General features: G+C 36.4%; 1 protein-coding gene across 2 annotated transcripts in view; it reads left to right on the top strand.

The window, feature by feature from the left end:
- PIK3C2A (phosphatidylinositol-4-phosphate 3-kinase catalytic subunit type 2 alpha) overlaps positions 1 to 14,609 on the top strand; it is a 116,649-nt gene that overhangs the window by 87,625 nt on the left and 14,415 nt on the right. For both annotated transcript variants that reach the window (XM_007104950.4, XM_007104951.4), the window contains exons 17-24: positions 135 to 228; positions 716 to 810; positions 1,163 to 1,343; positions 5,221 to 5,325; positions 8,894 to 8,986; positions 10,260 to 10,389; positions 12,448 to 12,584; positions 14,034 to 14,203. In XM_007104950.4, coding sequence (XP_007105012.1) covers positions 135 to 228; positions 716 to 810; positions 1,163 to 1,343; positions 5,221 to 5,325; positions 8,894 to 8,986; positions 10,260 to 10,389; positions 12,448 to 12,584; positions 14,034 to 14,203 — 1,005 coding nt within the window. The remainder of the gene's footprint in view (positions 1 to 134; positions 229 to 715; positions 811 to 1,162; positions 1,344 to 5,220; positions 5,326 to 8,893; positions 8,987 to 10,259; positions 10,390 to 12,447; positions 12,585 to 14,033; positions 14,204 to 14,609) is intronic.

Genomic DNA, 14,609 nt, shown 5'->3' with positions numbered 1-14,609 from the left:
AGAAGAAACACATTGCTTTTGAATAGCTATTTGAGAATTCTTTGTCAGGAATAGATTGAGATTGTGTTTTCAGGAAAAACAGCTTCATTGGAAAGAAATCGCTGTCAAATCTTGATTTTGTGGTATGCTTCTAGATTTGCTGATCAGGAAGTGAGGTCCCTAGCTGTGACCTGGATTGAGGCTATTAGTGATGATGAGCTAACAGATCTTCTTCCACAGTTTGTGCAGGTGAGTTTTTTACGAGGTTACCTACCCTCCTTACCCTCTCCCCAGTTTGTATGAGTAGGGACCTTGCTAAGGGATCCCCTTTCTGTTTTGATTAAAAGTACTTTTGTTGTTTGGGAATGTTGAGGTGTATTGCATTTGGATTTAGTGTGAATTTTTTTCCACTATTATTAGCTGCCCTACTTGAATACTAACTATATATATGTACCTGGATTTTTAATTCTCAGGTTTTATTTCTCAGAACAAACCAGACTTGAACTTTTCTTTGATTTTTTTTAATTGGCCTTTTAAACATAGCTAATGAATGTTATTCCCAGGTCTGTACTTTTCTGCTTGATTTCATTAATTTCACCTAAGTTAATTTATCTGTTTCATTTTTATCAGTATCATCTTTCATCCTTGATTTATATAGTTTTTCTTTTGATAATTTTATCCTAACAACATAGTATGGGTTTGACCACTAGTGATTCTTATTTTTCTTTGCATGTAGGCTTTGAAATATGAAATTTACTTGAACAGTTCATTAGTGCGCTTCCTTCTGGCCAGGGCATTGGGAAATATACAGATAGCACACAATTTATATTGGTAAGATTTACGTTTTCTTAAGTACTTTATTTCTGTCTCTTATTTACAGAGATGACACTCAAAGTCTAAACTGTATGCTCGGACTATTTGCTGTTGATACCAGCTGTTTCATTGAAGTCATTATTATAAAGAAGCTATATTTTTATGTCTTTAGAAATAAAACCAGAAAATAAAACCCTCTATTGCAAAATTATTTGGCATGTTAGAGCTCTATAATAATGACTGAGTGTTTACTTGCTTATATAGCTTAAAATTAATTCCTGGATACTAAAAATTAAACTTGTTAAATTGATTTTGAGAGACATTAATCTATTTCTGAGAAGTGGCTGACATAAATATTTTGCTGTATTAGGCTCCTCAAGGATGCCCTGCATGATGCACAGTTTGGTGCCCGATATGAACATGTTTTGGGTGCTCTCCTCTCAGTAGGAGGAAAAGGACTCAGAGAAGAACTTCTGAAGCAGGCCAAACTTGTACAGCTTTTAGGAGGAGTAGCAGAAAAAGTAAGGCAGGCTAGTGGATCAGCCAGACAGGTATGTACCCATAGAGGGAACATAAATATTTTGATGTTAAAGGATCTTTACAGTGCTGACAAGTAGTTATTCTTTTTTTTAAAAAAAATATTTATTTATTTGGTTGGTTGGTTGGTTGGTTGTGCCGGGTCTTAGTTGCGGCACGTGGTCTCCTTAGTTGCGGCACGTGGGCTCCTTAGTTGCAGTATGCGAACTCTTAGTTGCGGCATGGGTGTGGGATCTAGTTCCCTGAGCAGGGATCGAACCCAGGCCCCCTGCATTGGGAGCCTGGAGTCTTAACCACTGTGCGCCACCAGGGAAGTCCGGTTGTTATTCTTTTTCAATAGACATCCAATAGAACTCCAACACACCTATGCTCTTTTGGGCAGATTGAATTCAAAAGTTGCTTAAAACCTGTCAGAAAAGATTTTATATACTAACTCAGTTCCCTTTCATTTCCATGCTTATTAATTCCTTTCTGATCAAAATTGTTCTCTTGAGTTTCTTTTTCATTATTTTGCTTTTTAACATTTTTGTAATTGTAAAGGTAATAGAAGTATGAATTGATGCTAATGTTTAAGAAGTCCAAATGAATAAGTTTATGGATTAAAAAATTAGGACTGGGCTTCCCTGGTGGTGCAGTGGTTGAGAGTCCGCCTGCCGATGCAGGGTAGACGGGTTCGTGCCCCGGTCCAGGAGGATTCCACATGCTGCAGAGCGGCTTGGCCCGTGAGCCATGGCCGCTGAGCCTGTGCGTCCGGAGCCTGTGCTCTGCAACGGACAGAGCACAGGCTGAGAGGCCCGCGTACCACAAAAAAAAAAAAAAAAAAAGAAAAAAATTAGGACTTTTCCAGTTTCATTTTCTCCCTGTAGGTATCTTGTTCACAGTTTGTTTTATGTCCTGCTTGGTCATTTTATATGACTTTCCACATATATACATGTATATATACAAATGTTTGGAGTTAAAAATTTTTTATAGAAACGCATGTTATTTTTTAACTAGACTTCATTATTTTAACCACTTTAAGGTGTACAGTCCATTGGCTGTTATTGATAGTACATTCACAGTGTTGTGCAACCACCATCACTGTCTAATTCCAGAACATTTACATCACAACAGAAAGCAAGCCTGCATCCACTAACCCTTTACTTCTTACTCCCCTCTCCTCCCAGGTCCTGGTGAGAACTAATCTGCTTTCTATCTCTATGGACTTACCTATTCTGGACATTTCATATAAATGGAATCATGCAACATGTGCCCTTTTGTGTCTGATTTCTTTCACTTAACCTAATGTTTTCAAGGTTCATCCATATTCTAGCATGTGTATTTATGGCTGAACAATGTCCCATTGTATAGATAATACCACATTTTGTTTATCCATTCATCAGTTGATGGACATTGGGCTTGTTTCTATTATTTGACCATTATGAATAGTGCTGCTGTAAATATTTGTGTATAAGTTTTTGTTTGAACATCTGTTTTCACTTTACCTACGAGTAGAATTAGTGTATCATATAGTAATTCTATGTTTTTTGAAACCCAAAGTTACCCAAAGTAGCTGCACCATTTTATAATGCCAGTATAATACTAGTAATGTATGAGGATTTCAGTTTCTCCATATCCCCACCAAAATTTGTTATTTTCCGTTTTTTTAAACTGTAGTCATCCTAGTGGATGTGAAGTGGTATCTCATGATGGTTTTGATTTGCATTTCCCTAATGACTAATGATTTGGGGCACATTTTCATGTGTTTGTTGGCCATTTGTATATCTTCTTTGGAAAAATTTCTAAGTCCTGTTTAATTGGTTTGTCTTTTTGTTGTTGAATTGTTAGAGTTCTTTATGTGTTCTAGATACTAGACTCCTATCAGATGTACTGTTTGCAAATATTTTCTCCCATCCTGTGTATCATCTTTCTATTTCCTTCATAATGTCCTTTGATGCACAAAAATTTTACATTTTATGGTCTAACTTATTTTGTTGTTGTTGTTGCTTGTGCTTTTACTAGCGTATCCAAGAATTTGTTGTCAAATTGAAGGTCACGAAGAGGTACACCTATGTTTTCTTCTAGGAGTTTTATAGGTTCACTCTTAAAAAGTCTTTGATCCATTTTGAGTTTTTTTTTTTTTTTTTAATATTCTATGAGCTAAGGGTCCAACTTCATTCTTTTACATGTGGTTATCCAGTTGTTGCTACACCATTTGCTGAAGAGACTATTCTTTCCTATTGAATGATCTTGGCACCCTAGTTGAAAATCAGTTGACCATAGTTATATGGGTTTATTTCTGGACTCTGAATTCTATTCCACTGATCTATATGTCCCTCCTTATGCTATACTGTTTTCATTACTATAGCTTTGTAATAGGTTTTGAAATCAGGAATTTGAGTCCTCCAACTTTTACTTTTTCAAGATTGTTTTGGCTGTTTGGAAGTCCCTTACAATTCTATGTGAATTTTAGTATCAGCCTGCCCATTTCTGCGATAAAGGCAGTTGGAGTTTTGATAAAGATCGTGTTGAATCTGTAGATCAATTTGGGAAATGTTGCAGTCTTAATAATATTAAGTCTTACAGTTCATGAACATGGGATATCTTTCCATTTATTTAGATCTTTAATTTCTTTCAGCAATGATTTTTTTTTTGTAAATTGCTTTTTTTTTTTTTTACTTTATGTTGGAGAATTCATGTAAGTACATATAGTTACACTTCATGTTTCTTAATGAGTACATGGTATTACAAGGTATCTTAGCATAAATTATGAATTATTACCTCTATGTAGGTTGTGTATACATTTTTCTTTTCCCAAACAGTTCTGTGATGAATTTTAATATATAAGTGTTTGCCCCTTTGCTAGTATTTCTTTTTTTTTCCTTTTTTTTAAAAAACATCTTTATTGGAGTATAATTGCTTTACACTGTTGTGTTAGTTTCTGCTGTATAACAAAGTGAATCAGCTATACATATACATATATCCCCATATCCCCTCCCTCTTGGTGTCTCCCACCCACCCTCCCTATCCTACCCCTCTAGGTGGGCACAAAGCACTGTTCTGATCTCCATGTGCTATGTAGCTGCTTCCCACTAGTGCTAGTATTTCTTCATAGGATATTCCTACAGATGAAATAATTGAATCAAGAGCTATGTATATTTTTAGTTATAATAGTTTATATTAGATTGCAATAACAAAACAAAATTTACCAGTATACACCTCCCTCCCTACCAGTAGATTATGAAAGTATCTGTTTCCCACCTTGTTGCCAGCACTGGATGTTATCTTAAATTTTTTGTCTGTTAGATAAAAATTGGCGTCTCGTTATTGCTTAATTTCTATTTGTTAGTGAGTATTAACTAATAGGTTAAATATGACCATATGTAATTCCCCCCTATGTTTATAGCCTTTGCTATAATTTTTATTTTTATAGTAAAAATTAACTCTCTTTAGCAACAACTTTTTTGACCATTTGACAATTGGGCATTTAAAAAATTGGGTCCAGGGCTTCCCTGGTGGCGCAGTGGTTGAGAGTCCGCCTGCCAATGCAGGGGACACGGGTTCGTGCCCCGGTCCGGGAAGATCCCACATGCCGCGGAGCGGCTGGGCCCGTGGGCCATGGCCGGCGCAGTGGTTGAGAGTCCGCCTGCCAATGCAGGGGACACGGGTTCGTGCCCCGGTCCGGGAAGATCCCACATGCCGCGGAGCGGCTAGGCCCGTGAGCCATGGCCGCTGAGCCTGCGCGTCCGGAGCCTGTGCTCCGCCACGGGGGAGGCCACAGCAGTGGGAGGCCCGGGTACCGCAAAAAAAAAAAAAAAAAAAAAAAAAATTGGGTCCATATAATATTTTTGTTGTCTTATAAATAGGTCTTCATTTTCATTATGTACTTACAGTATCGGTTTCTTTTCATAGGTTGTCCTCCAAAGGAGTATGGAACGAGTACAGTCCTTTTTTCTAAGAAATAAATGCCGTCTCCCTCTCAATCCAAGTCTTGTGGCAAAAGAATTAAATATTAAGGTGACATACAATGCTTATAAGTTCATATTATATTTTCAAATAATGTGTAGGAAGAAGGCATATGGGCAGGTATGCTTAAGGCAAATGCAGATAAAATCTGCATAGGTTGGTTATAAGTACTTATGGATGTATGTTTGTGTAAGATCCATATTTATCTCAGTATATTCTTATCTAATCACCATTCCTGAAAGAAAAAGCAGTGTAAAATTATTTACTGCCTTGAAATAAATTATTTTTTGCTATGGTGTAATAGCTGCATATGTTGTAATTCCAGTGGTAAAAGTACCCAGTTACAGGTAGGCAGTTTTTTTCATCTCTTGTGAATGGCCAGGTGGAGTCTTCCAAGGTTTATAATACTTCTTAGAGTCATCAAAAAGTAGTTGTAATCATTAAAATTGAGTAACTATATTTTTAATTGGGCTAATAGTAATACAAATAGTGGATTTTTCTCTAACATGAGTTCAGCAAAAGCAGCCAATTAATTCATCCATTAGAGTCTGTGATTTTGAAAGTCTAGGGTACAACTGTCCATAAATGAGTCTCAGATTTAATTTTTTTAGGTTGACATATGGCTACTCTTCATTGAAATACTGGGTTGGCCAAAAGTTCATTTGTTTTTTTTTCCGTACGATGGCTCTAGTAGAGCTTAGTTTTCTTTAACTTCATGTGAAACAATTTTGTTAGACTGTACTGTGACAGCTGTCATATCAGTGAGCATTTTTAAAAAACATCAAAATTGGTGAATTTTTGTGTAGCCATTTTAATATTGAAGATGGAAGAAAAAAAGCAACATTTTCGGCATATTATGCTTTATTATTTCAAGAAAGGTAAAAACACAACTGAAATGCAAAAAGAGATTTATGTGGTGTATGGAGAAGGTGCTGGGACTGATAGAACGTGTCAAAAGTGGTTTGCAAAGTTTCGTGCTAGAGATTCTCGCTGGACGATGCTCCATGGTCGGGCAGACCAGTTGAAGTCGATAGCGATCAAATCAAGTCATTAATTGAGAACAATCAACGTTATACCACGTGGGAGGTAGCCGACATACTCAAAATATCCAAATCAAGCGTTGAAAATCATTTGCACCAGCGTGGTTATGTTCATCGCTTTGATGTTTGGGTTTCACCTAAGTTAAGTGAAAAAAATCTTCTTTTTTTTAATAGATGCATTTATTTATTTACTTATTTTTGGCTGCATTGGGTCTTCGTTGCTGCACGTGTGCTTTCTCTAGTTGTGGTGAGCAGGGGCTGCTCTTCGTTGTGGTGTGCAGGCTTCTCGTTGCAGTGGCTTCTCTTGTTGCAGAGCACGGGCTCTAAGCACACGGGCTTCAGTGGTTGTGGCACACGGGCTCAGTAGTTGTGGCTTGTGGGCTCTAGAGCACAGGCTCAGTAGTTGTGGTGCACGGGCTTAGTTGCTCTGCAGCATGTGGGATCTTCCTGGACCAGGGTTCCAACTCGTGTTCCCTGCATTGGCAGGCAGATTCTTAACCACTGTGCCACCGGAGAAGTCCGAAAAAAATCCCTGACTGTATTTCCGCATGCGATTCTCTGCTTAAACGTAATGAAAATGTTCCATTTTTTTTTTTTGACAAAAAAATCATTTATAACCTCACCATGCACATAAAATGACTGGATACACTTTGGTTTATATGCTTTCAGGCTTTTTCTACTTACATGAACTATGTTTTTATAAAAAAAGGCCTTACTCTATGAACTATTTTGTAACTTACTTTTTTAAAAATTAAATTAATTTTTATACAGGTTCTTATTATCTGTTTTATACATATTAGTGTATATATGTCAATCCCCATTTCCCAATTTGTTTTTTTAAAACAAATTGTGACAGGAGATGAAAAGTGGATACTGTACAATAATGTGGAATGGAAGAGATTGTGGGGCAAGCAAAATGAACCACCACAAACCACACCGAGGGCCAGTCTTCATCCAAAGAAGGTGATGTTGTATGTATGGTGGGATTGGAAGGGAGTCCTCTATTATGAGCTCCTTCTGGAAAACCAAACGATTAATTCCAACTAGTACTACTCCCAATTAGACCAACTGAAAGTGGTACTCGACGAAAAGCATCCGGAATTAGTCAACAGAAAATGCATAATCTTCCATCAGGATAATGCAAGACCGCATGTTTCTTTGAGGACCAGGCAAAAACTGTTACAGCTTGGCTGGGAAGTTCTGATTCATCCACCATATTCACCAGACATTGCACCTTTGGATTTCCATTTATTTCAGTCTTTACAAAATTCTCTGAGTGGAAAAAATTTCAATTCCCTGGAAGACTGTAAAAGGCCCCTGGGGGCTTCCCTGGTGGCACAGTGGTTTAGAATCTGCCTGCTAATACAGGGGATACAGGTTCGAGCCCTGGTCTGGGAAGATCCCACATGCCACGGAGCAACTAAGCCCGTATGCTACAACTACTGAGCCTGTGCTCTAGAGCCCGCAATCCACAACTACTGAGCCCGAGTGCCACAACTACTGAAGCCGGTACCTAGAGCCTGTGCTCTGCAACGAGAAGCCACCGCAATGAAAAGCCCACGCACCGCAACGAAGAGTAGCCCCCACTCACCGCAAGTAGAGAAAGCCTGTGCACAGCAATGAAGACCCAACGCAGCCAAAAATAAAATAAATAAATTTATATTAAAAAATATTGTATAAAAAAAGGCACCTGGAACAGTTCTTTGCTCAAGAAGATGGGAAGATGGAATTATATAGTTGCCTGAAAAATGGCAGAAGGTAGTGGAACAAAATGATGAATGTGTTGTTCAAAAAGTTCTTGGTGGGCTTCCCTGGTGGCACAGTGGTTGAGAGTCCGCCTGCCGATATAGGCCACAACAGTGAGAGGCCCGCGTACCGCAAAAAAAAAAAAAAAAAAAAAAAAAATTCTTGGTGAAAATGAAAAGTGTGTCTTTTATCTGTACTTAAAAACCGAAGGAACTTTTTGGCCAACTCAATATAAGAGTGGGTGCTTGAGCTGTATAATTATGTCATTGGAGGTGGGGTGGGGGTGGGGGTTACATTTACCCTTTGGATTTTGTGTTGTTTCCTTTAAATTGCTCTCGATCTCTTAAATTAGTTTTTTAGCCAGTTTAATTTTAATATTAGACTTGATCGTTGCTAATGAAATTGTTCAATTTAGTGTCACTATTTGATCCCATGGCTAATTATTAATTTTACTAGTACGATGAATAGAAGTAGAGATCTCATTCCAAATCATACTGGTTTAGAGGAAAGATAAGCATATACAAAATTTTGTGCTTTGTTGAAGGATTATAACACTTTTAAAGTGTCATAATATTTCAAACTTTTAATGGTTTTTGTCTCAAGTTTTTAAGGTATTGCTTCTCTGCTTAGACAATGTGTTATGTTTAAGTTTCAAAAAGTGTCTTTATATACCTCTTCTCTGCCAGATAATCTAAGAAGCAGTTCATGTGCTATTTCATTTGCCCTAATTCAAAGGAAAAAGTGAAAGGAGAAATGCCTTGGACAAAAAAAAATTTTTTTAAAGTTTTTATTTCAGTGTTATCATTCTAATGCTTAACATATTGTATTTGTAGTCATGTTCCTTCTTCAGTTCTAATGCTGTGCCCCTGAAAGTCACAATGGTGAATGCTGATCCAATGGGGGAAGAAATTAACGTCATGTTTAAGGTGAGCAGAGAAAGGTGATTTTGTGTTTTGGTAATTTAAAAATTCTTTTCTCAAATTCCTTTTTCAAAATTGCAACAGTAATTTTGTTTATTTAGAATTTAATTAAATTGAATAACTACTTGAAAAATTATTACTGAGATAAACTGTTCCCAAATGGATTTGGTAATAAATGCAACTCTGGGCTAGAGCTGCTGTATATGGCCGTGCTAGTTAAGTGTTAGTACATCATAGCTCTAGGTAATGCCTTTCACCTGGAGGTGAAATGGTATGCCCTAGAGACGTGCAGGGCAATATTGCAAAACTATGAGAGGGGCACTCTTTTTGGAAACGTATAACTTACCTGTGGGAAGCAGCAGGAGTAGAGTACTTTAGAGTAATCTATTACCAGTCAAAGTTTTGTGTGTTGTGATCACAATTAGTATTATTTTTAAGAAAGAATGGAGAGTTTTAGTTAATTCAGTGAGTTCGTTTAGTGGAGGTTCATCAAGATAGCTTCTCTTGAACCACCTTTGATACGTATATAGCAAGTTCCCATATACTCAGATCTGGTTTTAGATTCCATTTTATTGTGTTGATGTATTTGCCTTTTCTTAAAACAGTATCATCTGTTTGAATACAGTAATTTTATATGTTGTAATATTTGTTAAGGCAAATCACCTCTTTTTTTCCATAATTTTCTTGGCCAGTCTCAAAAATGTATTCATCATTTTGTGTTTTAAACTTATTTTATCCAATTTAAAAAGAAAATGAAAACTTGATGTGATCCAGTTAGAATTCATTTGGGGAGAGCTAACTTTTTTTTAAGTAAACTTTTAATTTGAGATCATTGTAGATTGAAGTTTGCAGTTCACTGTAGTTCATTTTAAGAAATTACACAGAAATTCTGTATACCCTTTATTCAGTTTCCCCCAATGGTAACATCTTGCAAAACTGTTCTACAATATTGCAGTTAGGATGTTGACATTGATACAGTCAAGATATGAAATATTTCGATTAACACAAAGATCTTCCATATTGCCCTTTTAAAAAATTGAACATAATTCACATACCATAAAACCCAACCTTTTAAAGTATACAGATCAGGAAACTGAGACATGAAGAGGTTAAGTAACTTTCTCTAGAATGCTGCAGAAGAATAAAAGTGTGGTTCTGTTCATCTTATTCTTTACTCTTTTCACTATTCCCTCCTCCCCACATCCCCCCCTTTTATTATATGTAATCTATTAAGTCTTTTGGAAATGTACAAGTTTCATTTTGTTTCCTTGATTTCAAGGTTGGTGAAGATCTTCGGCAAGATATGTTAGCTTTACAAATGATAAAGATTATGGACAAGATCTGGCTTAAAGAAGGACTAGATCTAAGGATGGTAATTTTCAAATGTCTCTCAACTGGCAGAGATCGAGGTAAATATGTTAGCTATGTTTTATTTTTTTTCCTTGAATTTAGCTCAGAGTGTACCTGCTCTAAGGGTCCTGGTGCTGGTACACTATGATCTCAGCCTTATCACTTTCCTTTCATAGGTAAGGATGTGCAGACTTTATCTTGTCAAAATGAAATCAGGTCAGGGACTTCCCTGGTGGTGCAGTGGTTAAGATTCCAGGCTTCCGCTGCAGGGGGCATAGGATACATCCCTCGTCGGGGAAGTTCCGCGTGCCACGCAGTATGGCCAAAAAAAGGGAAATCAATTCAGTTTAAGAATTCTTGCTGGTTTTATATAGTAACTCAATGAGTAGCCCTAATAAATGCTTGCATGACAATAAGTTTTATAAGATGGAAGTCACTTTATCAAGCAAGATTCCTCATTCATCAACAAGAGCCTACCATTTCACTGGATTAGTTTTTTCTGTCACTGTACTTATTTCATATAGTTGAACTCTTCTTTCTTCTTATGGAATTCTATGTAACTTTGTAGGCAGTCAACTCCCTTTTTTTTTTATGTTGTTTCTAATGGTTGAGTGCTTACTTTGTGATTTGCCCTGTGCTAAAGCTTTTCACTCGTGTTATCTCACTGTGTCCTTATTTTTCAAATGAAAAATCACATTCACATCCTCTGTGAAGTTTTTAACAAGCACCTTAGTCTATAGTAATCCTCCCTTCTCCAGACTCAGCAGTTGTCTTTAATACTTACCAGACATTGCATCTTCTCTGCTGGATTAATTTTAAGTTCCCTCAGGGGATAGTAGTACTTTGTATATTTATGAACGTTTATCCACTGTTTTGTACACAGTAATTTCTACATGTGTATGTTTGATAATGAAATTAGAAATTTGTATGTATATTAAAAATTTGATTAAACATACTCATAGAATCAAGATGCAGGTATTCATTGAGAAAGGATGTCACTGTGAACTATAAACCAGATAATGTAACCAAAACAACATAAAGGATCCAAATGAGTTCAGTCTGCCATGTGTGACCAGTCTACTAGGATTACAGCCTGACCCTGCATGCTTTCTTTTGGGATGGCCTGGAGGACTTGGCCTTCTTGGTTGTTTCCAGTCCTTTCTTCAAAGCAGGTCTCTGTGTCTGTATCTTTTATTTTGATAACAGTGCATCTCCTTGATTTGTTAAAATATATAAAACTAATTTTTAAAATATATAAAAAATATACGCACATAGTAAAATATCCATATAGCATGTAATAGAGTAAATTGGAATGTAAATCTTAGTTTTCTCCCACACCTCCTAGGCAGCCTGCTCCCAAAATATAACTGCTTACATAGCTTTCTGAGACTATTTTTTCATTCTTTTTTTAAAAATTTTTTTGGCCACGGCACACGGGATCTTAGTTCCCCAACCAGCGATCGAACCCGTGCCCCCTGCAGTGGAAATGCAGAGTCCTAACCACTGGACCACCAGGGAATTCCCTTTCTGAGACTATGTATATATTTCAACATGCATAATACTTTCTTTTAAACAAAAGGTACAGTTCTCTATGTGGATTTTGTCTTTAAAAACATATTTTTGAGATTTTTCTACATAAGCACAGCATTTACATTTCAGTAAGGAAGACAAAACATGTACTTGAGACTCAAACATATCACAAAGACAATCTTCATCTGTTCTTCCCTTTGAAAGGGCTTCATGTACTCTGAAACACTCTTATATTGCCCAAGTACATGACTAGAGAAAGTTTTTTGTGCAAAATGGGACAGCATATATCTTGTAAGTAACTTTATTGGTGAGGTCAGTATTATCTAGTTTGCAATTAAAATTGTTATTCTTTGTGTGGGTAGCAAATGGATGTATAGACAAAGTCTGAAATAGTCAAATTCAGTTTTATATCTTGGGTACTTATGAAAATAAAAAATAATTTTGATTTCTCACATTTTCTAGCATAGGCTGCCAGAGTTGATTTTTTTTAAAATGATCATTGTTAGCTGGTATCTTATGTCAAACATCAAAAGCTATAAATTTGGGGGGGAGACATTTTCACATATCTTAATGTTTTGTTGTTAAAGGCATGGTGGAGCTAGTTCCTGCTTCAGATACCCTCAGGAAAATCCAAGTGGAATATGGTGTGACTGGATCCTTTAAAGATAAACCACTTGCAGAGTGGCTGAGGAAATACAATCCCTCTGAAGAGGAATATGAAAAGGTGATCAGCTAGTCTCTGTGTTCTAAATTACTGTCAAAAATGTGTTACAGAGGTCTTAAGTGCTTTCATTTTCCAGCTCTGGTGACTAGTCATTTAGTTTAAGTTGTGAAAACAGTATTTTTCTGTTTTAATGAGATCCTAGTTTATGTCAAATCATTAATGTATCATATTTACAGATAGATACGTACAAATGCTATCTGTTGACCTATGAAAGTAAAGTAGAGGAATTTTGTTCTTTGTTGGTCTTTTACACTATTTAAGAGCTCTCCCTTTTCTTAACTCTTTGTGGTTTGGGGAAAGAAGCTAATATTTGTTTACAGTAATATTGGCTCTGTGATTCTGAATAAGTTATTTGACCCAAAATAATTGTCAAGTAACATACTTTGGCTTTCATGGACTTGGCTCTTCTGTGTGCTTTGCTAAGTAAGAGGGAATATAACATAGTGGAATCTCATTGCCTGGTTTTGAATCTTGGCTCTGCCACTTAACAATGATGTGATCTTGGGCAAATAATCTCTCCATTTTTGTTTCTCTCATATGTAAAATAGCAGTAATAATAGTATTTACATCATTGTTTTGTTGTGGCATTTTAAATGAGTTTAATATGTACATACCCACACACATATACTCTGGTGTGTGTGTAGAGAGAGACTAGTGCAATGCCTGGTTTTGTGATAAGTGCTGTGTAAACATATGCTGTTATCGTCATCATCACCACTAAAGATTTCTAGGGGGTTATGGAATAAAATTAATCACATGGACCTGTAGAGCCATATGACTGTTCTGTTCAGAAATGTAGTATCTTGAGAATAAACTAAATGCATGTGCTTTAGTATTTGCTTTACAAATACTCATTGTATGCAACTTGTATCCTCTGTGTGATATTATATTATTAATTTAATCCCCAGGACAGGCAGGACTAAAGTGAAAGAAGGTCTTCCAGCTTTGAGAAACTTGCAGATGACACATAAGGAGTCACTAAATGGACAACAAGGCACATTCATTATATTATTGGATGTTTAAAGATACAAGCTTACTTTCTTTACACATGCCATTGCTACAAGCCCAAAAAGGGGAAAAAAACATTCATTTAGATTAATCTTTGTCCCAATGTTACCACTTGTGGTAAGCAGCAGAGCCTGTGAAGAGCAGGGTTCCACAAACATGATGCTTAAAAGACGTTCAAAGGCAGAGTGTACCCTAAGTAGGGACTGACAGGATCTCTACCTGTTGAAAGACAAAAGCTTAGAGAGAAGGGGCAATAACCACCTTTAGAAGGATGTTTGCTTTTGAAAAACTGGCTTCTGCTACCATAACCCAGTTTACAAGCTATTGAGAAAGTGGATTATAATAGTGTTTTCAACGAGTGATAAATTACTTTAATCTTTGTTACCCTGCCTCCTTTAAAAATAATCTTTTTCCTAAGATAATTTTGTATCTTTATTATAGGCTTCTGAGAATTTTATCTATTCTTGTGCTGGATGCTGTGTAGCCACCTATGTTTTAGGTATCTGTGATCGACACAATGACAATATAATGCTTCGAAGCACAGGACACATGTTTCACATTGACTTTGGAAAGTTTTTGGGCCACGCACAGATGTTTGGTAGCTTCAAAAGGTACTAATATTGTTATTATTGCTAAAGAATATGAGGCACTTCCTATTTCACAAGTTAATGTCCCCAACTATTACATATAAAATAAGCTACAAGGATATACTTGTACACATATAAAATAAGCTACAAGGATATACAACACAGGGAATATAGCCAGTTTTATAACTATAAATGGAGTATAATCTTTAAAAGTTCTGAATCACTATATTATACATGTAACATATAATATTGTATATCAACTACAATTTTAAAAAAATCAACTTCAAAAAAAACCAAGTTAATGCCCCAAACTTTGCTTTTTTTCTTGCTGTTCTTTGCCTTGTAGCTAGCTCCCTTTGAGCGTAACTAGGGATGAAAAAGGCTCTAAAAGATGACTTTACCATGTAGCAGAAAGAATGAGTATGTGTGT

The sequence above is a fragment of the Physeter macrocephalus genome, chromosome 16 (assembly GCF_002837175.3).
Source record: "Physeter macrocephalus isolate SW-GA chromosome 16, ASM283717v5, whole genome shotgun sequence".
NCBI lineage: Eukaryota > Metazoa > Chordata > Mammalia > Artiodactyla > Physeteridae > Physeter > Physeter macrocephalus.
The sequence above is the reverse complement of the archived record's forward strand: the minus strand, read 5'-3'. Positions and strand labels throughout refer to the sequence as shown.